The sequence below is a fragment of the Physcomitrium patens genome, chromosome 2 (genome assembly GCF_059467195.1).
Source record: "Physcomitrium patens ecotype Gransden chromosome 2, ASM5946719v1, whole genome shotgun sequence".
Classification (NCBI taxonomy): Eukaryota; Viridiplantae; Streptophyta; class Bryopsida; order Funariales; family Funariaceae; genus Physcomitrium; species Physcomitrium patens.
In genome coordinates this window covers 21,202,735-21,225,511 of record NC_143411.1, presented here as the reverse complement: position 1 = coordinate 21,225,511, position 22,777 = coordinate 21,202,735, and the positions used below count along the sequence as shown (strand labels likewise).

The 22,777-nt window shown below is 35.5% G+C and overlaps 3 protein-coding genes across 7 annotated transcripts; 2 read left to right on the top strand and 1 right to left on the bottom strand.

Moving 5' to 3' along the window:
• Positions 1-10,280: 10,280 nt before the first annotated feature.
• On the top strand, positions 10,281-14,484 carry LOC112279070 (beta-fructofuranosidase, cell wall isozyme). Of its 2 annotated transcripts, none has more exons than XM_090248301.1 (7): positions 10,281-10,672; positions 11,116-11,950; positions 12,177-12,490; positions 12,579-13,139; positions 13,300-13,461; positions 13,551-13,886; positions 14,005-14,484. In XM_090248301.1, exons 2-7 carry the CDS (start codon positions 11,446-11,448, stop codon positions 14,191-14,193), a joined length of 2,067 nt encoding a protein of 688 aa, XP_090104427.1. In that variant the 5' UTR covers positions 10,281-10,672; positions 11,116-11,445; the 3' UTR covers positions 14,194-14,484. The 2 variants fall into 2 exon arrangements, with proteins under 2 accessions (XP_090104427.1, XP_024368931.1); XM_024513163.3 differs by having other exon boundaries at positions 10,429-10,672; positions 11,218-11,950.
• Positions 14,485-15,924: 1,440 nt separating this feature from the next.
• Positions 15,925-17,720, top strand: LOC112294258 (signal peptidase complex subunit 3A). Its single transcript, XM_024544549.3, has 6 exons — positions 15,925-16,223; positions 16,482-16,529; positions 16,735-16,797; positions 17,128-17,181; positions 17,318-17,434; positions 17,566-17,720. Exons 1-6 carry the CDS (start codon positions 16,098-16,100, stop codon positions 17,689-17,691), a joined length of 534 nt encoding a protein of 177 aa, XP_024400317.1. The 5' UTR covers positions 15,925-16,097; the 3' UTR covers positions 17,692-17,720.
• A 2,677-nt stretch (positions 17,721-20,397) lies between these two features.
• On the bottom strand, positions 20,398-22,563 carry LOC112278986 (uncharacterized). 4 transcript variants are annotated; one of them, XM_024512974.3, is made up of 5 exons: positions 22,397-22,563; positions 21,519-21,774; positions 21,156-21,266; positions 20,918-20,998; positions 20,398-20,551 (listed from the first exon to the last, which is right to left on the bottom strand). In XM_024512974.3, exons 2-5 carry the CDS (start codon positions 21,669-21,671, stop codon positions 20,501-20,503), a joined length of 396 nt encoding a protein of 131 aa, XP_024368742.1. In that variant the 5' UTR covers positions 21,672-21,774; positions 22,397-22,563; the 3' UTR covers positions 20,398-20,500. The 4 variants fall into 4 exon arrangements, with proteins under 4 accessions (XP_024368742.1, XP_090104426.1, XP_024368741.1 ...); XM_090248300.1 differs by having other exon boundaries at positions 21,519-21,767; XM_024512973.3 differs by having other exon boundaries at positions 22,430-22,563.
• Positions 22,564-22,777: the final 214 nt, after the last annotated feature.

The following is a 22,777-nucleotide window of genomic DNA, read 5'->3' as shown; positions in this document are numbered from 1 at the left end:
CGGAGTCGAGGGCGTTTTATGCTAGATGTGGGCAATCTTTTAATGCGGTAGTTATTAATGGCAATCTACTAATAAGAGTTATAATCCTCGCAGATTAATTTAAGATTGGTATGTATCTTCACTAGTCTGTCAAATTATTCTCAAAATATTTCAGGACCAAGACCTTTGTGATATCCATGATCTATACTGCAGTATTCAGGTTCTTCTTCTCGAGGGCCACAAATTTTATCAAGGCAATCTTATTATTGATTGGATTTAACAAGGGGCAATTGTCGACCTTTATTTTTCACAAAACTGTTAGCAACCATATATAATACAAAATAATCAAAATTCTTATCAACCTCAGTCTTATCAAAATTTAGAATTCAAAAATTCAAATATCAATGAAATGAAAAGAAAATCTCAATGTAATAATTATCTAAAGAAAATGTTATTCAAAGTACAACTTCATTTGAAGTTCTTTTCAGGAATTTCCTCAATTTTTTCAAGAATCTTCATGACCTTTCTTCTTGGAATTAAATATGCTATCTAGAAATACACTTCAAATGTTTTATAACTACAGATTTGGATTCTCACAATTCTCAAATATATGAAAGAAATGTGAACAATGAAAGTACTCATCATGTCAATTACGGATATGCTATCAATATGAGCAACAAAAATATTACTCATGATGTTCAAGATCATATTATCAGTCAAAGCAACAAAATTGATGTTCAAAAAAATCATGGTTATATAATCAGTGGAAGTAATGATAATCAAGATCTTCATGGTAGTATGTATTGCAGCAATGATTCCATTTGTAATAACAATCTAAATATTAATAGAAATTTATAACTTAATTTTGTTCAACACAATGCATTATTGATTACAATTAATCTTTCTCAGTAGAATTTCAATAATGTTCTTATTATTTTACCTTTCGATCAAAATTCTCATGATATTCTTGTTGAATTAAATTCACAAATTTCATCATCTCTAATTCATCTTACTTAATGTCCTTGTTGTCTTTTTGATTATTACAAGTATTCTATAAATAAGTGGCAACATATATCTACAAATTCTGTGATGATATTATCTTCTACATTTATTGTAGAAAATATCAAAAATTCAGAACCTACTACTACTTTAAGTTCAATTTCTTTGTAGCATCAATTATCAAAGTCATCTATTACTTTATTACAATTAACTCATGATTCTATGAAATCATCAACTACTTCATAGAATATATTTATATCTTTATTAAAATCAAATTCTAATGATAATTAGATAATTCATAAATTATGTAGTTGAAGTATTTTTGATTTTAATAAAGATATAAACTACATAATTTATGACTCAATTTATACTTTTTGTTCCTCAATTATATCAAGAGGCACTTCTTTTAATACACTCTTTAGACTGAAAGGATGCTATGTATGAAGAATATTGAACATTAATTGATAATGATACTTAATAATTAATAGATTTTCCTTTTGGAAGGAAAGCCATCAATTGCAAATGAATCTATGCACTTAAAATAAAGTCAAATGGCACTATTGATTGATTCAAAGCAAGATTGGTTGCAAAAAGATGTTTACAAAAATATAGAATTGATTTTACAAAGATTTATTCACCTATTGTTAAATATGATTTGATCAGACTTATTCTTGCTATTGTTGCAAGCCATGATATGAACATTCAATAATTTGATATAAAATAGCTTTCTTACATAGAAAAATTGATCAAGAAACTTATATGAAACAAACTCTAGGTTTTAAAAATTCTTGATTTTCAACCAAAGTATATTGTTTACATAAGCTTTATATAATTTGAAACAAGCTTATTATGCATGGAATCAACATACTAATCAATTTCTTATTAATCATAAACTTAAATAAAATTTTACAGATCCAAGTGTTTATTATTTGAATAAAGTTAAGTAACTTAATGTTGTTATTTATGTTAAAGATGGCTTTTGGTGCTATCAAGACATTCAATGCATTGATTATGTGTTTATGACAATGAACAACATTTTTGGAATCAAAGTCAATGGTTTAAACACATATGTTAGTTTACAAATTAAACAAAAATCAAGCCGTAAAATTTATATTCATATATCAATGTATTTATTTAAAAAAAAATTTACATAGTTATGGATTTTCAAAATCATCTCCAATTACTATTCTAGCACATTATAATTCTATTTTTTGAAGTATTAATTTTGTTAATAATGACTTGATTAAAAAAATTCTTTTTATTAATATTATTTTAAAGACAAGAATCCAATAAAAGCAAATAATCAAGTCATGGATATACATAAGTACTTTAACAAATACCTATATGATTAAGTAGAAGTAGATAAAAGTAGGTTAATTTCATAATACCTTCTAGAAAAGCTTCCTAGAAGCTTCATAGACATTGCTTTGACTTTATATATCTTTTTAGTTGATTGATAGGTTAGAAACTTAATAAACAAGTTAACCACATATTGGTAGCTTGTAGAACAAGCTAACTATGTGACACACACATAGAAAACTTGCCTTGCAAGTTAAGATATGTGTCATACAAAATCAACATGTTTTGGAGGTCCTATAGGAAATCGCTATATAGCTCCAAATTAAGAATATATATGGAGGTAAGAGTGAAGCCTTCTTCACTCTTCTCAATGCCATTCTAGTTTTTAGTCTTGTTTCAAGACTTTTTAGTCTTCTTATTTCTAGCAATAGCTATTCTAGTTCAAAAATTTATCATCTTTGAGTTATTTTCTAGTTCTTTTTAGTGTCCCAAGAATGTATTGAGGATTTCTTACTTCAAGATCCATGCCTTTGACAGTTTGATAAGAATGCTAACTTATTATTTTTGCCTTGTTTTGGAAGTGAGTGGATTACTCCACTTTTATTATTGTATTTTGAAGGTTGCAAACTATCCATCTTTTTTTTATTTATTTTCTAATACTAATATTTTTGTTAAATAGAGTGGATTATCCTTTTTTGTAGAAATTTTTATTTAGTAGTAGAGGTTGCGGATTATTCTTATCTAATTTAACTTTTTAAACTTGTTTGAGTTGTCTATCAAAGGAAAGATTATGGATGCTACTATCAGCAAAAGTAAGAATAGATTTGCAACTATTATAGATCTTTATGAGCTTGTCATCACCTTAAGAGTAGAAATCTCATGTATTTCCAATGTGAATCATGGAAGTACTATTCCTAAGCATATGAAAGAAGTTCAAAATCTGTAGCAAGAAGTTATGTAATTGAAGGAAGCAAGTAGATTGACCTCATAACCAAATCTAGAGAATTTTGCTTCTATAAGTATGACAAAGATAATAATTAGTATGCTTGAGAAGTTTGATGGAAGAAGGTCAAAATTTTGAGGATTTTTGCAACAAGATAAGCTTTATTTAATATTGCATCCCTTCCAATACTCCAATGAATTTACTCAAGTTAGAATTATAGATGCTTTTCTATCAAAAAATGCTCTCTTTTGGTTTGCACCTTTAATAGAAAAGAATTCACAACTCTTTTATGATTTGAATTCATTCCTAGAAGTGTTTATGATCTTATTCAGAGAAAGTGATTGAGAAAGAATAATAGACAACAAGCTTTTATTTTTGTGGCAAGGATCATGGTCAATTACCATATATGCTGCTAAATTCCAAAACCTAGCTTGTAATATGGACTGAAATGATAAAGCCCTTATCAATCAATTTTAATATGGATTTAAGGATAATATCAAAGATTTGTTACTGACAATGTCAAAAAAAAAAATCATTGGAATAATTTATTGCTTAAGCCATTACATGCAAAAATCAATTATTTGAAATACGTCAAGAACAAAGACTAGAGACAAATAAATCAAATAATGATAGTAGCTTCCAAATTTTCAGAAACTTATTCATTAAAGCCAAAATCAATGCAAATTAATGTGATAAGTTTTAAATCCCTCACAGAGCATAAAAAGATTTTACAACGTCAAGAAGGCTTATGCTTATATTGTTGAAAAATTAAAGACATTGCTCAATATTGTCCAAAGAAATAATGAAACGACAAAATGAAAAGTATGGTTGCCAAAGAAGATGATGTATTAGAAAATAAGTTTTTTCAATTATAATAGGAATTGTGCGACATAACTTCTAGTAAAGGTCTTATTCTCACTTCAGATCCCTCACCTTGTTTTACAATAGAAGTTTATTTAAGACCAAAAAATCCCAAATTCTTAGCTTTATTAGATTTAGGAGCCTCAATATGTTTTATAGACAAAGATTTTGTCAAAAAATAAGAGATTTTGTTATTTAAAAAATTAAACCTATATGTGTAGAAGTCATAGATGGTCATTTGTTATCTTCTAGAGATGTTACACATGACATTGTTCCTTTAGATGTAGCAATTAAAGATCATAATAGTATAGTAATATTTAATGTAATAAGATCTCTATCTAATTTTATTATTTTAGAATTATCTTGGTTAAAAAAATATAATTCTCAGATAGATTTGATTTTTTGTAACCTGATTTTTTCTCATAGTTTAATTCAAAATCGTATAAGTCAAATAAAAATACATAAGTATAGTACATCCAAATCCTTATTCATAGATGCGAGAGCTTTTATGCATGCCGCAAAAGAACGATTATCTTTTGTTTTATATGTTATGACTATTTTTGATGGTGAAAAGATGTTAAGTAGTATTCCTAGTGAGTTTCAAGATTTTTTAGATATTTTTGAAAAGAAGAATGCAGATGCTCTTCTAAAGCATCATTCTTATGATTTTTCTATTGATCTTCATAAAAGAGCTCAACTTCTATGTGGACCAATCTATAGCTTATCATAAAACAAGTTGGCTACAGTCAAGGAATACATTGATGAAAACTTGGCTAAAAATTTCATGCATCATTCTAAATCTCCAACCAAGGCTCCTATTTTATTTGTAAAAAAAAAAGATGGATCTCTATGGATGTGTATGGACTATTGAAGATTCAATAAGACTACCATGAAGAATAGGTATCTTTTATCTTTGATTTTAGAACTTATTGATGAATTGAATCAAGCAAAGATCAATACAAAAATAGATTTACAAGGAGCATATAATTTGGTATGCATTTAAAAAAGAGATGAATGAAAAATTATATTTTGAATGAGGTATGGATATTTTGAATATAATATTATGCCTTTTGGATTCACAAATATACCAATTACTTTTCAATATCTAATAAATGATATCTTTCATGAGTTTCTTGATGATTTTGTTGTTTATTATTTGGAAGATATCTTAATCTATTCTTTAAATACAAATGAGTATGAAATTCATGTTTGTCGTGTGTTACAAAAACTTAGAGATGCAAAATTATATGTAAAGTTAAAAAGTATTTATTCCACATTACTCAAGTTGACTTCTTAGGATATATCATTTTTAACAAAGGGCTTATGATGGATCCAAAGAAGGTCTAAAATATCATCGATTTGAAGATTCTAAGAACAATAAAGGACGTACAATGCTTTTTGAATTTTGTTAATTACTATTGCATCTTCATCAAGAATTTTTCTGAAATTGTAGCTCTACTTACATATTTGACTTGTAAAGACAAACTTGAGTGGGATAAAGAAGCCAAAACATTATTTGATGCTTTAAAAAAGAATTTATTTTTGCACCAATCTTATATTGTACTGACTTCTTTAAGGCATTTTTCATGGAAATAGATGCATTAGACTTTGCCTTAAGTATAATATTATCACAAATGGAAGGAGATCATAAATTCCATTCAGTAGCTTTCTATTCCAAAAAAATTTAGTAACTGAGATTAATTATGAAAACCACAACAAAGAGCTCCTTGCAATCATAGATTCATTTTAAGAATGACATCATTATTTAGAAGGCACTTTAAGTCTAACCACTATATATACAATTATAAGAACCTCAAGTATTTCATGTTGACACATATTTTAAATCATCGCCAAGCTCATTGAAGCATATCTTTATCAAGATTTGATTTCAAGATCACTCATTGTCTTGAAAAATAAGGTTTATTGAATGTCCTTTCTAGACATTCTTATCTTGGACCAAAAGAAGGAAATGCATCTTTTGATCAACAAAGAATGAATCTCTTGAAGCAAGAACATTTTCACCTTTGACCAAAAAAATCAACATTGACTGTTGATTCAATGTTTGTCAAGAAAATTCAATCAAGTATGTCCTTTAATCCTCTTATCCATGATATCAAGAATAATTCTTCTAAGTCTTATGATACTTCCAAGTTTGAGTTCAAGAACAATCTATTCTATTTTGAAAGAGGATTATACATTCGAAAAGATGGTGCTTAATTACATATTCTTCAAATTCATCATGAATTTTCACCAATCTGACGTTTTGGATACAATAAGACTTTGAAACTAATATCAAGAGATTTTTAGTGGTGTCAAATGTGGAAGGCAATCAAAGACTTTGTAAAATAATGTGATATTTGTTCAAAATTCAAAACTCCTTACCATTGACCTTATGGATTTCTTCAACCATTACCTATTCCAGAGCAACCATAGTCTTTTATTTCTATAGATTTTATCATGGATCTTTCAATCTCATGCATGTATGATTCTATATTTGTGGTAGTAGACCATTTTATCAAAATAGCACATTTTGTAGTATGTACAAAATCTATCACAAGTGAAGAAACAACTAAGTTTTTTCTTAACAACATCTATCGTTATCATGGATTGCGTAAAGATATTATATCGGATAGGAAGATTCAATTTATATGAAGATTTTGGAAAATCCTTTTTAAGATTTTAAAGGTGGAAATAAATCTCTCTTTGGCTTTTCATCCTTAAGTTGATGGAAAAACAAAACAGGTGAATCAAATTTTGGAACAATATTTGAGGTGTATCATTAACTATCATTAAGATAATAAAACAACTCTTTACTATTGATAAAGTTTGAATATAATAATTTGGTATATTTTTCTATTCTAAAAACACCTTTCTTTACCAATTATGGTTATCATCTACATTTTGATACTTTTGACATTTTAAAAGTTAATAATTCTACAATGGAAGATTTGGCAAATTATTTATTACAGCTACATGCAACAATAAAGGCATTATTAATGGAACTTAAGAATGACAAAAGATTAATGTAGATGCCTATGACAAGGAATAACCACAATTCAATATAGGTGACAAGGTATAGTAATTTTGTTACAATATCAAGACTACTTGTCTTTGTGGTAAATTGGATTACTATAGGCTTGGATTTTTTTCTATTAGTGAAGAAGACAATTATATTTCTTGTTAATTATATCTACATGAGTTTATAAAGGTCTACCTCATATTTCATATGTCTCTTTTTGAGCCATATAAGATAGTGAATATCTTGAAAAGAAGACAAATGCCACCTTTTCTTATAAAAGTAGATAATAATCAAGAGTTTGAGGTAGAAGAAGTCTTACATTTAAGGTGACACCAAAATAGGTTGAAATATCTTGTTCATTGGTATAGATGTGATATTAGTGAATGCATATGGGAGCTAGCAAAGAATCTTACAAATGTAGCAAAGAGAGTTGAAGCTTTTTATTGACGATATCCATCAAAATCAAGATGAAGAATAGCAAATCTTTGCTATAAAAGAAACAAGATCAAAGAGAGATAATACTCTATTTTCTATCCTTCTTTGTATCTCCTATTTATTTGTAATACTAAAGAGATGGAAAACCAACAACTAGCACATTCAACTCAAGAGCTTTCATTTGTTGAGTAATTCAATAAAACATTGTAATTATCACAACCTTTAAGATGAAGTAATCAACATGAAGATCTTGTAGATTGACATGCCCTTCCTTGAATAGATAGAGAGATATAATAGATTTGATATCATGACCTCAAAAGAGAGTCTTGATGTTTGATGATTTTATTAGAGATAAGAACAACTTCTGACACTGTTTAAAATATTTTATTTGAAAGAAGTTATGAAGGCATCAACAACAATCAAATAATAGGGTGATCTTCTTGCCTTAGTATGGAACACTAGTAATGGCTAAGAAGACCTATCAACTATCTTCAAAGAGAACAAAGATCAGAGTATGTATCAAATGTAATTTGCCTCATCTTAGATTTCTTCAATGCATGATGACCACTCTTCATAGAACTTGTCTCTAAAAAGAAAGATAATGTCATGGATATACATAGATACTCTAGTAAATATCTATATGATTACATAGAAGTAAGTAAAAATACATAAATATAGATTAATTTCATATTACTTTTTAAAAAAAGCTTCCTAGAAGCTTCATAGATGTTACTTTGATTTTACATATGTTTGTAATTGATTGATAGGTTAGAAACTTAATCAACAAATTAACCATGTATTGGTAGCTTATGGAACAAGTTAACTATGTGGCAAACATATAAAAAACTTGCCTTGCAAGTTATGATATATATCATGTAAAGTCAACACGTTTTGGAGGTCCTATAAGAAATCACTACATAGCTCTTAGTTAAGAATATATATAGAAGCAAGAGTGAAGCCTTCTTCACTCTTGTCAATGCCTTTCTAGTCTTTAGTCTTGTTTCAAGACTTTCTATTTTTGTTTTTGGTAATAGCTATTCTAATTCAATAACATATCATCTTTAAGTGACTTTCTACTTCTTTTCAGTGTCATAAGAGTATATTGAGGATTTCTTTCTTCAAGATTCATGTCTATATCAAGTGAGATTTTTTTCAAAGAAATATGACAAAATAAAAGTAAGAAAACATATATATTTAAAAAAAAAAAATGGAGTGGTTATTGCCTAAAGATAAGAAAACTAAAGACTCTTGAATCTAGACTAAAGGAAAAAAAGAATTGACAAGAGTGAAGAAAGCTTCATTCTTACCTCTACATATACTATCTACCTAAAAGGTACATGACAACGTTATATAGGACCTCTAATATGTGTTGATTTTGCAAGCCAAATGTCTTAACTTACAAGGCAAGTTTTCTACATAAGTACTACATAGTTAACTTATTCTATAAGCTATACACATGTGTGACAAATAGCTAACTTGTTGACCAAATTTTTAACCTAAAAATCAACTATGTATAGGTGTAAAGTCAAAAGCATATCTATAAAGCTTCTAAAAAGGTGCCCTAAAAGATATTATAAAATTTATTTACTTTTATTACTTTTATTTACTTCTACCTAATCATATAGATAATTATTAGAATAAATATGTATATTCGTGATAGTATGTCTATAACATGCTGTTGGTAGTCTTCAATTTGCTTGAATAAGAACTTGGCTTAATATTATTTATTCTATAAGTAACATCTTACGTTTCAAAACAAAATTTACTCAAGCACATTATAATGTTGTAAAATAAATATTTCAATATAATCAAGCTACTTTGGATTTTAAAGCTATTTATGGTGGCACAAATTTATCAAGTTTATTTACTACATTTGCTGATGTTGATTATATATCTGATTTGGATGATTGAAAATCACAAATTGACTGTATTTTAATTTTAAATGGCAGACCAAATAGTTAAGAATCAAAGAAACAAGAATATTTAGTTGATAACACAATCTATTCCAAATATATTACTTGTAACATGGTAGCCAAAGAAATTATTTGGTATCAATAAACGTTAATAAATCTTCACTATACTTAAGAAAAACCTATCATTTTATACTCTAATTCTCAAAGTACAATTATATTGGCAAGAATACTCAAGAAAATACTCAAACAAAATATTCAAGAAAATATTCAAGAAAAATCTATCATTCCTGTAGTAAACATATTGATATTAAATATCACATGATTTGAGAGAAAGTTAAAAATAGAGTTCTACAAATAGATTATATATCTACTAACAAAAATGTAGTTGATATTTTTACAAAAGCTCCAGCTCTTGATAAATTAAGACATTGCATACTTTTTTGTCTCTACAGTCAAGTTAATGCTTTACTTCGCCATTGAAGTGGTAGAATTAACTCCATTGAAGTGGTAGAATTAAGACATGTTGTAATATCAATGGAGAAGTTATTATTTAATGGGAGTTTAGTAACTAGTGTGTTACTAGTAAGAAATAAGAACTTCTCATTGATATGTAAGATTTGACTTTTAATAAAGTGGTGTTGTTTCCCCGATACTCTTGGTGAAGTATTCTGTGAATATAATAGGGAATGAGCGAAGCACATTTTTCCGAAATCCCTACGTGACATCAAAACCACGACGCAGCGCTTGTCACCATGTTCGCATGGCTCCGTGATGATTCTTCAGTTCTACTTCTCAGTGAAATGTATATGAATGTATAGTTAGTTACTGTAGAAGCAAGGATGTAGTGGTTTGGTTGTTAGAGCTCATTTCACGGCGACAGTTGACTTCGTGCGCGATTCGCCGAAGAATATGGGCCCAGCTCAGGAATGAAGCAAGGATCATGAGACGATTCGCGGTAGTTTTCGTTAACTAGGCGGAAGAATTGCGGGCCGTGGCTTGACTGGCAGGGGCGAGTTTGGATACAAAGGAGCGCAGCTTTGCAGGCTGTTTAGAAGACGTTAGCTACTGATGACCGTTGTGTTGAATCCATCACGATTTTTGACTTGGGTTTGATTCGCTGGCTCTCGTGAATGATTGAATCTCTGCAATGGTTTAGCACCCAAGCTCCAGCGTTCCGAGGCCTTTTGGAAGTGGGATCTGTGTTTTTCGGCCCTCAGCAATCGGGTGCGTTGCTGACGTTGTTGTGATGGTGTGTCAACTTTTTTGTGTTGTGTGTGAACGACGGAGATGCACTGGCAATTGTGAATTGGGCTTCGAGAAGTCGCTGAGTTTGGTGGGCATTGCTAGGGTTTTGTCGGTGTTTAGCATTTGGTTGGAAGGACCACTAGAAATCTGAAAATGTGCGTGTTGTTGTCTCTTCCAATCCTCATATTTCAAAATGTGGTTCCAAGGTTGGCATGGTCTTGTGTGCCGGAAGAGAAAATTTGAATTACTCCACTGTCGGTCACAATGTACAGTTCTCTGCTGCTATGGTAAGGGAGACGAGAATTTGCGAGAGCATAGAAACCCTAAGAGTTCTACATGCTCGACCCTGAACGCCTGAATCCTGCGAACGAAATGTTCAGGATTACAATAAAGCTGCTAACAACACCTATTGTTTGGAGCAGTTTGAATTTTCAGAGGCACTGTAAGGAGAGAATTATGATTCGAGGGTCTCGATCTCTGAAACAGGCTCGCATTTTACTGGATCATTTTGTATGCTTGCGCAGTGGCATTTCAGCGATACGTTTCATATTCTAGGACTAGTGGGTTTTACGAGTTCCGGGAGGTGGTTCTGGCTTCAGCAACTATGGAGGTCTTACGTTATGCCGCAGTACTGCCTGGAGACTGAATCATTGAAGGGAATTCCTGGAACGAGTGACGACTCTCAGAAGGGAGAAGAATATTTTAGGCTGCAAGATTTTTGATTTACGTTTCATCACGACATAGTTTCCAGGATGCCGCAATCCTCTGACCATGGCCCTGTCAGGGAAGGAGAAGGAGAAGCGGCTACGCTCATTGACACAGTCGTTCCCCCCTCGGACTCTTCCAGCTACATTTCAGTTCCCTCAGCGGAGCTTGATATCAGTAGCGAACGAAACGGGAACAATAAACCCTCTGTGGCGATTCTTCCTCATTCCAACAAGGAGTGGCAATCAAATGCAACTTCATACTCCTCCATTCCAGATCACCCCAACACATTGCTAGCTACAGACGATGGCCCTCTGATTCTCGGCGCGGTTCCGTTCTCACTTGACGGAAAGCATAGTCCTACTCACAATGGCTCAAAAATCACCAAGATTCTGCTCTTGGTAGCGTTGATCCTGCTGATTCTTGCAGTGCTGATTGCAGTCGCTGTGGTTTTGCAAGCTCGCCGAGCCGGCTTTAAGAGAATCATGGATATCCGAGCTTTCAAGCACCGAACCGCCTTCCACTTCCAGCCCGACAAGGATTGGATGAACGGTGAGCGACATTGCTTCTAAATGGCTTCGCTCTAGAGAAGGACGACCCCTACGATTGCTCAACTCGTGTTTCCGTGATCGGCTTTCTTCGCATGCGTTCTCTCATGGTTTGTGGTTGTGCTTGCAAGCATGGATTGGCGACGACGTACTGACAAGCTTGATATCTGTTGTGGTTGTGGATGCTGGCTGTCCACGACGAATAATCAACGCACATGAACCGCACACAGATCCGAATGGTCCGATGTATTACCAGGGCTACTATCACCTCTTCTACCAGTACAATCCCGTAGGCGCGGTGTGGGGCAACATCGTCTGGGGGCACACAGTCTCCACCGATCTCGTTCACTGGCGTCATCTTGAGCCTGCATTGAAAGGAGACCAGTGGTATGACATTCGCGGTATATGGTCAGGGTCCGCCACGACCCTATCAGACGGCACTCCTGTTCTCTTGTATACGGGGTGGTCAGAAGCCTATGATCAGATTCAGAGCATGGCCATCCCGGTTAACAAATCCGACCCGCTGCTTCGACAATGGCTAAAGGTTTGCGACGAATCTCTCTTAGTTTAGCTTCTCTCCACGTCTGTTGCAACACCCGCCTGATTATCTACTATCTTTCTGCGAGTGCCAGGCTCCTCAGAACCCAATGGCCGTGGTGCCTGAGGGATACAACTCCAGCCAGTTTCGAGACCCAACTACCGCATGGCAAGGGCCGGATGGGTTGTGGCGCCTCCTGGTGGGCGCCAACACAGGGGATGGGGGTACGATCGGCACTGCTCTCCTCTTCAAGAGCATTGATTTCCAAGCATGGAACTTCAGCCACAGTTTGCATTCTGTGCCGGGAACTGGAATGTGGGAGTGCCCGGACTTCTACCCCGTAGCGTTGTCTGGTACTTTGCTCGGCGCGGACACCTCAACTCACGGCCCGACCGTGAAGCATGTACTGAAAATCAGCGCAAATGACAAGCTTCACGATTATTACAGTGTGGGTAGTTACATCACCGAGAATGATACTTTTCTCCCGGAAAGCGTAAACCTAGACGCTGGAATTGGCCTGCGGTATGACTACGGAAAGTTCTACGCCTCCAAGTCGTTCTTTGATCAGGCAAAGAGACGCCGCATCCTCTTTGGCTGGGTCAATGAATCCGACAGCCAGGAAGCCAATATTCAAAAAGGATGGGCATCTGTCATGGTGGGTTATGTATTCCATCGATTTTATCCCTTTGTCTTCGGCTGTGTGTAGGATTCGGTTGATTGTTTTTTTTTTAAAATTTTTTTTATTGGTTTTATTTATTTATCTATCAGTTTTGGACAGAATCTAGAATGTGATGGTGTTCTTCTGGTGATGGCAGTCAATTCCGAGGCAAGTCTGGCTGGACAATCGCACTACCACAGACCTCATTCAGTACCCTGTGGAAGAATTGAATTCTCTGCGTGGGCCGGAGGTGTCTTCGGAGAACGTGACAGTATGGGCTGGATCTTTCGTTAAATTGGATGGCATTCACGGCAACCAGGTAATTGTCGGATAACTTACTAAATCACTAAGGATGTCCACTTCCTTGGTAGAGTGCGGACCTTCAACTATTTGCGTGTGCCTGTGCAGCTCGACATCGAGATCTCCTTCGCAATGCCAAACAGGAGCGTGGGGTTGCAACCACCGGAGCTGCTGGCAGAATCTGGACAACTGCTGTGCAATCAAAGAGGGGCTGTAGGGAACACAAAGATCGGCCCCTTCGGCGTGTATGTTCTCGCAACTGACGACTTCCGAGAACTGACCGCCATCTACTTCCACGTCCTGCAATCTCCCGGCGAGGGCTTGAAAATACTCGTCTGCAGCGACCAAACCCAGTCGTCTGTGGCTCCGAATCTAGACACAGCCTCGTTCGGGAGCTTCGTCCGGGTCTACGAGAGCGACCAATACCTCACGCTCCGCATCTTGGTGCGCCTCTTTCCGATCTGACCTGATCTGATTCGAACTGAACTGAACCTTCAATGTCTAGATGGGCGATGTGTTTGTATCCTGGTTCTGAAAAACATACTTCTGGTGTGTACATCAGGTGGACCATTCCATAGTGGAGACATTCGTGCAAGGCGGACGAGCTGTCGTCACGTCTAGAGTGTACCCGGAGCTCGCTCTCGACGACGCAGCCCACGTGTATCTGTTCAACAACGGCACGGAGCTCGTCACCGTCATGTCGGTAAGAGCTTGGAACATGAACAGTGTGCAGATCATTCCATTCTCATAGCTGGGTTCACGACACTTCTGGTCACCGCACATGCCGATTGTTATTGTTGTTGTTGTCTTCTTCGGCGTTGTGGTTTTAGATAGTGGGTGCAGCACATGCAGAATTGCTGATGCATACGAAGTCTAGATAATAGTATCAGACATGCTGCTGCTCCGATTCTTCTCTGCTCTTTGAAGCAAGAAAACAAAAGCTCCGAACCTCCACCACGAACCGTGTTTCGTCACTTGTGAAACAATGCTTCAAAATGTGATGTATGGTCTTTAATGTTGGACCAGCGTATGAAAACCTAAAGCTGCGGTGGTGGATAGAGCCCGGTGGATTAAAAGAACAAGTTTTATTAAAAAATATGGAATCTCACCACATTCTGCATGTATTGAAAATGTGTTCAGATAGCTTTATAAGATCAAACATGTTGCATGTGGATTGAATGATTGAGAGGTGCAGTGCAAGTTTGTTGTTAATGGCTGTGCCCAAAGAGAGGAGTGATCACTGTGAAGATTTTGTTTCTAAATTTAATATAGCATCAATATTTTAGTTCTAGAAAGATTTACTGTAGAAGTATTTATCTTATAAACTATTAATAATTAAAAGTTATAAGTAATTCTTATATGATTGTTATAATCAACAAGCAACATTCAGTTTTATTATTAATAATATTAAACTCCGTCGTTGTACTTTGTACACAATGCTTTACTTTTTAAAAAATCGCTTAGAGTATCACAAATATGAACACTGATGTAAGTTATTCAAATATTCACATTGTGATTTACACGTTTTAGATTTTTTTTTAAATGTGATAGTAAAACTGAGTACAAATTTCAAAATAAAATAAGCACCATCAAATAAAATAAATTCTACCACATCATTGAGTGGTGATATCAAAGTATAACGACATGCCATTCCCTTTAAAATCAAAAGATGGATGATGTGTTTTCAAGTGACTTTAGACTGTCATACTTATCCATATTCAATATATCTTTAAAATAAATTGTTTCAAAACAATAAGTATGCAAATGTCGGTTGGGATTTAATGGTTATTGTATGTTCTATAGAACATAAGATATAATTTAATAACTGAGGGTTTTTAGTCATCAACGGTTATGCGATCAATTTACATTACCTTGTTTCAAACTTCTTCTAAATCTTGTTACTCTACTAAAATATGCAACACTAATTCTATTTAAACAATAAATACGTAAGTGTTAGGTCAACATACATAGGTTTTAATTCTTATTACAAATTATTCCAAAACAAAAAAGAAGCATACTTTATGAAATGAAACTGAATAGACCAGGTATTAGAAAGTCCCATCTTTTTCTTTTCTTTTTTGGGCCTTTGTTGAAGTTACTGTAGCAATGGGAAAATGATTTTAAGCAAAATAATAATATTTTACTACATCACGACGTCGAATAACCAAACACAATAACAAAAGATGGATGAAAAGCGAAGGAAGAAATATGGATAAAAAAGGGGCAGCCAATGGATGAAACATACACGAGTGCCCGAACAGAGAAGTGGACGAAGACGTCGACTGCGACCTCGACCACGACCTCGACCTCGACGAACGTCGAAAAGGGAACGAACGAAAAAGCAGACGCACGCCGACCACGATCACGACGAACGTTGAAACTGACACGAACGAAAGCGGGATGTCGTCGACGAGAGTAGGGGCTACGGCGCCTGTGTGTGTATCCCCCGAAGCATAGAGGGTTGTTGGGTGCTGGTGGGTCACGGGGATCGAGGAGGAGGACTCGCTCCGCAGCGTCCGAGCTTCGGATTTATCACTTCCATCGCTGCTGCTGCTGCTCGGTTGGTTGCCTCGGTGCAGCAGGGTTTGCACTGATCGGACCGAGAGTGGATTAGAAGTGTGTTTTGAGGGTTGAAAGCAAGCGCCTCTCTCCACCATGTACTCATGGATGCTTCGGGTGAACACGGTGCTTACGTTGAGCGTGACCGTGTTGGCCCTTCTGTGCGCCGTGGCTTCGATGGCCGACAACCTGCATTGGCACACGCCGTCAGTGGAATTAGAGGTAATCTCATGGTCCCATCTGGGGTTTTGGATTATGTGGGGTGTTTGTTATTGCTGCTCAGGGGTGTAGACGTTGGTTTTTTTTTATTTTTTTATTTTTTTATTTTTTATTATTATTATTAAATTTAGGTTTTTTGTGGGTACTTTAGGTTTGTGGGAAATCTCGAGAGGATTGTTGTGATCGTCAGCTGTCTGTTGGAAACAGGATGCTCGATCTGGTGGGTGCTAATAACACGATTAGTTTTGTTAACTATGGCAGGTTGTAAATGTTGGACCGCTGGAAAGACTGCGGAACGGTGATGACAGGGTATGGGACCGATTCTTTTTCTTCTTCTTCTTGGATGTTGTCGGTAGACATGCAGCCTAATCTGCTGTTGGCAACCTACTAAATATGTATTGGAGATGTTTACTTGCTGACAATTTGCAGATGTGATGCCTTGTGGTTTTACGAGTGTTTGGAATAAATGTGGCTTAGTTCTTGCCGTCTCTCTTTTGGGCGTATTCTTGTCCAGGTTACTTTGTCGCTGAACATCAAGGCAGACTTGGAATCCGTGTTCACCTGGAATACAAAACAAGTACGGATTATGCCCTACAACCCTTGTACTTGTTGAGTTATTAAATTTAGAAGTTCCTTGACATTGATGATGTTGGCAACTGTTTTTTTCCGAGTATCTCTGTGTGGACCGTTACATGTTTTGTGAGCAAGGATGCAGGCATTTGACATTGGTGTTAATAGAGGGGGTAGTATTGCTGCTCAGGATCATGATTTGGAGCTTGTTTTTGTTTGGAACGTTTCTTCATATCGTGCGCTAGCTTGAAATTGAGATTCCGATCATCATGCGTGCATTTTGGGGACTTATTCGTACACATAAGACTAACTCGCAGTGGATGCTATTATTTTACAGCTCTTTGTGTTTGTAGCAGCTGAATATTGGAATCCCGAAGAGGGATTCAATCAGGTGCAAATCATCTCACTTGAAGTTGTTTTCTACTCAGCAAGTCCTTGTTACTCTTCTTTTACTTCAAATTAAACGCAAGTTTTCCCCTCTTTTAATCACTCAACCTCCTAGTTCTCTCCTTGACTGTCGAACACAGATTTCTTTGTGGGACACAATTATCGAGAAGAAAGAGAACGCAAAAATCAACACGCAAGTAAAATCCAAGCTTCTGAGGAGATCAACTAGAATTGGATACTTTACATATCCTTTTCAAGTAAGCTCAAAGCTATTCTGCCTATCACAGTGTCTGCTTGTGTGCATAACGAATTATTTGAAGGCATTGTCGAAACAGCCAGTTAAGTGATGTTTCATTTGACAGTTAACTTCGTCTCCGTCGGTATGCAGGGTAAAGACTTGAAAGGCCGTGACTTCAATTTGACAATGTACTGGAACGTGATGCCAGTCACTGGTGTCTTCACCACTGACAAAGTTGTTGTTCCAGGGTTCCAACTCCCACAATCTTACAATTAGCACTCTTCCAATAAATGAAACTTCAAACATGCTTGAGCCAGTTGGTGACTGCGGTTATGTATGCTACGAGAGTCGAAATCTTATGGGTACATCAAGCTCGGGACACTTCTCTGTGTGTATTGAGTTGATTGATTGCGTAAATGTTTTGAATTCATAACAAGACATTTGGTGGAATATTCCTTCAGCACGTACTGCAAGTTGTATTGCAACGCAGAAGTTCACAAAGTAGACTCCATGGGGTCGCTTCCCTAGTAAAAATGTCAAGGGCACATGGCTTTTTCAACCTGAAGCATCCATAAATTAGCCTAACCCTAGAACATCCTTATCATTCACATATTTACCTTGGAGTATGAAATCTTTCTACAGTTCAGCTAGCTTTATATTATAGGGTTCCATGTTAGCAGAATGGGTTTATGAAAACCAAGGACATCCCTGCTAACTTCGAAATTTTTCCCGCTTTGTTGCTATTCTGTCGAGTAGGAATTGCTTAGAACAATAGATTTATCTTCTGGGATATGCTTTGAAGCTGATTAACTGCACTTCTGTAAAATCAATTGAAGCCTTTATTTAAACAAATTAACACAACAAACCAATGGTTGTTCTAGGACAGCGATGTTGCGATTTCGCAGAACAGGTATACAGCTAACCCTTTGACTTTTTTAACTTTGTTAACATTTATTTCAAATCTTCATACGTGCAACATAAATAGAATATGTTAGTTATTTTGTTTGTTTCTATTGCTATTAGTCCTTGTATCTTGTTGATTGTTAATCCTTTCTAACTCACCTTATTACTTTATAAACATTAAGATTGAATTCATGTTCACTTAACATAAAATTTTGCAATCATTTTACATCAATAGTACTTTAGGTTGTAGATGTAAATTAATCTTTGTACCATCTATGCTCAATTAAATGTCTTTCACACTATATGCACAAAAATCCATGTACCTTATTCTTAGTATCAGATTATTTCTTGCTCTGAAAATTGTTGGAATGTAAAACCTACAAAATTATCACAATTTTATTCGATTCTTCATCCAATCTTTTATTTCTTTTTATTTCTTTTTTATTTTAATTTGATTTAATTAAATATGGCATTTCATATCAAACAAAGAAATATTGTTGTGTTTTTTGGCAATTTGATTAAGTTTAAACTACAGAAGTGAAAGCTCATTTTGGATTCCTTGATAATGGTAAACATTACACACTGTTGCCAAAGTTGTTTTTAATACTACTTAAATAATACTTTACGATTTTCAAAACTGCTTTGCAATTCTTTTTTTATGTAACTTCTGTAATCTTACTTGCTAAATTTTAATAATGTGCAGTACAATCAATTGGGCGTATTGAATTTACAAATAAAAACCTTATCATTCAACTTTGTCCTCAATCTTGTTGTTTCCAAAGTTGTCATTTTTAATCCAATAAGAAAACCCAATTAAATTTTACATGTTAACCAAAAAGATTAACATTTCATGTCGGTTTTATATATGGTTTTATAAACCAACGTAGCTTTATAAAATTTCAAATTTTGATCTACAAAGTCAATTCTGATTTTTGTTTCTTTTATGATATTAAACTTAACGATTTATTGGGTGCTAAACTGGTAAATAACTATGATGTAATGATTGATTTCCAAATAAGGTATAAAATCTTCAATCACAATATTAAAGATTTGGCACATATATTCCATAATTAATTCCAAAAATATTTATAAAAACTTGCTCACAAGTACCACTTGGAATTTTAAAATTCTATATCAGACTAGTATCTCTACATTTGCAAACTTAGTAAATGAACAAGTCACAAACACACCAATCTTAAAATAACCCTTATCGATATTTATTAATCAATACCCCAAAATTTAACTGACAAGCAATAGCTTCTGGATAATTGAAAGTCAGAGAGAAAAATATTGTTGGTTTGATATAGAATAAGAATTGGATGTGATCTCATAATAGCATACATACAATTGCAAATATGCGACTGGAAATATTGTTTTACAATTTAGATCCAGTTGGCAAGAAACGCAGTTTCTAAACGTAGACATTTTTATATATTTTAAAAAGGACTTTCATTATCAAGATTGCTAGTACCCTAATAAATTCACACCTCAATTGTATTTTTGACTTACACAAATTTAAATGATTACTACACCCAAATGTCCAAATATGTAGAACTTCAATTTTCTTTATCATCAACTAATTAGACCGTCACCAAGCTGAAGTGAGATGATTAATCCATTAGACAACAAATAACTTAGGCAGGAAAGTTTTGATACAATGAGCTCATCTTCACAAATATATTTTATCTTTGTTCACGTGAACCTGACAATATCATACTTGTTAATGTACATGAAGCTGAGGAAGTTTGCATGTATATAATAGCTAATCCAGTCTTCTTCATTAAATCTTCAGGACAACCTTGAATTGAGCAGGTGACCAGCATATGCTCTTCGACAAGATCAAGAGATGTTCCTCCACAAACTATCTTTTCATGACACTAGCATGATTCTTCTGAGGGTACAAGTGTTGGGGCGATCTATAAAACTTCGTGTCAAGTCAATGCAGGTAATCCACATGGAGTATGCCAAGCAGCCTCAAACATCTGAAATTAGCTCACTTAATCTACGGTAATCTTGTGTGCCTTACTGGTCAGGAAGATAGCTAGACCTTTTTGTGTACGTAAGTACTGAATTCATTACTCACCAGAAAATTTTGGATTTACTTCAAGAACAATAGAGTTGCAACTGAAATCCAGAATCGGCTTCATGGTACATATGATATTCTTCACTTTGATATCTAGAGCTATCGCTCACTAAACGGCGCTTGCATTAGGTCAAAGGCCTTGTCCAACAACTATTTCACACACCAAATGCAGCTGTTAGACCAAGCATCAAATATATCTCTTTACCGACTCAAGAGCTCGTAAATATCAACATTGGGAAAAAGAAGTGAACAAGACAACATGTCTCGATCACTTTGTGTACGCCTCGTGAATAATGACGAGAGTCAGTGATTGATCGTGCCTTATGTTAAATAAATATTTATTTAACGTACGGCCGACAGTGCTTTTCAAGAACACCCAAAGTTACAATTATCTAATGCGAAGTAAAATGGGAAGAAGAAGAAGAGGAAGAGGAAGTTGAGCGTCGTGACAAAATCCTTAGCGACCATGAATGCATTGTAACCATATATACAGTAACAAGAAAAGAGGTACAATACCTTCCCTACAGTCTTCAATTCACGACCGATTGGTTCTAGCGCTTTCAAGCTGATTACCGGTTTGAAAGGAATTGGCCATACCTGCATATCCTTGTACGGTTTTATTACAGTTGTACTGCAACTATATCTCCATTGCTTGGTCCATTTACTACAACCTTCTATCAGTAGTAATTATATAACAACCGGATAAAATAACCCCAATTCCAAACTAATAATACAATAGGTAGGAAAAACTCACTTGAAGGCCTAGGACCTTTACGGGCCTTTGCAATCCAGGGATAATGCAATCAGGTCCAGCGGGTTCTACATAAGCTTCACGAGCAAGACCATAGCCTATTGGATCCGGATGCTGCATCCATTGACAGAAAATCATTAGCCATCGAAGCGCGTTTCTCAGAGTTTCAATCGAAGTGAGATTCCCTATAGGGTTTCGATACCTTAGAAGTACGCACGTAAGATCGTACATGGACGGATTGATCGAATGTAGCCATCAGGAACTCAGTGAACCGCACTAAGTCGACCCTCATAAAAAATGATGGAGATACGACGACCTAGGTTATCAAATAAGTTCCATTCAATGTAACAGAATGCCGGACCAAACCTTCATAATGCTAATGGCATACTGGTAGTTAGCTCCTTGCCGAACAGCCACAACGCCACCCTTGTTAATTCGAGGAACAGGCTTCTCTCCCTTGAGAGCTCGCCAGGGCGCATCCTCGTTCGCAAACCTCGACGTCCTCTTCTTCGGCGCCATAAGTCCTAGTCCGAACAAGCTTTCAATATCCCTTCACGAGTCTCCCAAAACTTCCTCAAATTCCTGCGAGTTTCCCTGATACTACACCGACGTTCCCTGATCCCTAAGAAAACACCAAATGACCAATTTGAAATTCCTGCTCGAAGTGTGATAAACCCTAACGTAGGGTTCTAACTCTTCCCAACCAAGTCAACGAATTCTGCACAAATTACAGGATTGCTCGCATTCTCCAAATCTCCCTTCAATTCCTCGGAGAAATCCAAACAGTCCCTCAGCCACCCAATCCGCTAACGCTTAACCTTGCCCCGCCAACAAACCTACTTGAATTGCAGCTCCAAATACATTTACAACCACAAAGGAAAGGATTCGCGTACACACTAACAGAAAATTGGATACCAAGGACACAAAAATCATAGACATTTCAAGCGAAGACGTCCGCCATTTCAATCCCACAGACTCCAACTTCCCATTAGAAAAAAACATCTCCGGCCTCTAAACTCTCCAAAAAACATCACAAATAAATGACCACAAAAGCTCATCAAACTTCAAAAGTGCGTATGCCGCATGGTGACACAGCTCTCGCCGCAACTTCAGCTTGAAGGAACCAAATCAAACCAAAAAAAACAAAACAAAAAAAAAACTTGCTAACAGCGACACCAACAAACATAAGAAGCGAGGAGAATGCCATCTAAGAGTTGCAAACAACGGAGCCGTGGTTGTCATACTCAAAGAGACAAAGCGGGCGGAGAATTGTGCACCCAGAACAGATTTCGACCCTCAATGGATCGATCAGAAGCTCCCGAGACGCAGAATTCGAAGGCGCGTGATTGCGAAGATGCCCCCCAGCGTGATTTTGATTGGGGCTCTCGTCACGAAGGCGTTACAAAGTGGGATGGAGGAGCGATGGGGATGTTGAGCGTTGCCGCAAGCTTGAAACGGAGGAAGGGCTGGAGCCACGGGCACCGAAGACCGCGAGAGGGGGGGCACGGAACGGGAGGATAATGTGATCCACCTGTTTGTTTGATGGGGCTTTCTCGTCAAGATATGCGGATAGATTTGGATGGATGTTATCTATGAGCTACGTGTCGGTCTGGGAGGGGCCGATT

Coding starts and splice junctions, on each gene's coding strand:
- LOC112279070 (XM_090248301.1), top strand. CDS start 11,446: ATGCCGCAATCCTCTGACCATGGCCCTGTCAGGGAAGGAGAAGGAGAA. Junction 13,140..13,299: donor AAGGATGGGCATCTGTCATG/GTGGGTTATGTA, acceptor TGGTGATGGCAG/TCAATTCCGAGGCAAGTCTG. Junction 13,887..14,004: donor ACCTCACGCTCCGCATCTTG/GTGCGCCTCTTT, acceptor TGTGTACATCAG/GTGGACCATTCCATAGTGGA.
- LOC112294258 (XM_024544549.3), top strand. CDS start 16,098: ATGTACTCATGGATGCTTCGGGTGAACACGGTGCTTACGTTGAGCGTG. Junction 16,224..16,481: donor CGCCGTCAGTGGAATTAGAG/GTAATCTCATGG, acceptor TAACTATGGCAG/GTTGTAAATGTTGGACCGCT. Junction 16,798..17,127: donor TCACCTGGAATACAAAACAA/GTACGGATTATG, acceptor ATTATTTTACAG/CTCTTTGTGTTTGTAGCAGC.
- LOC112278986 (XM_024512974.3), bottom strand. CDS start 21,671: ATGGCGCCGAAGAAGAGGACGTCGAGGTTTGCGAACGAGGATGCGCCC. Junction 21,267..21,518: donor ATGCCATTAGCATTATGAAG/GTTTGGTCCGGC, acceptor CAATGGATGCAG/CATCCGGATCCAATAGGCTA. Junction 20,552..20,917: donor AATTGAAGACTGTAGGGAAG/GTATTGTACCTC, acceptor TGTGTGAAATAG/TTGTTGGACAAGGCCTTTGA.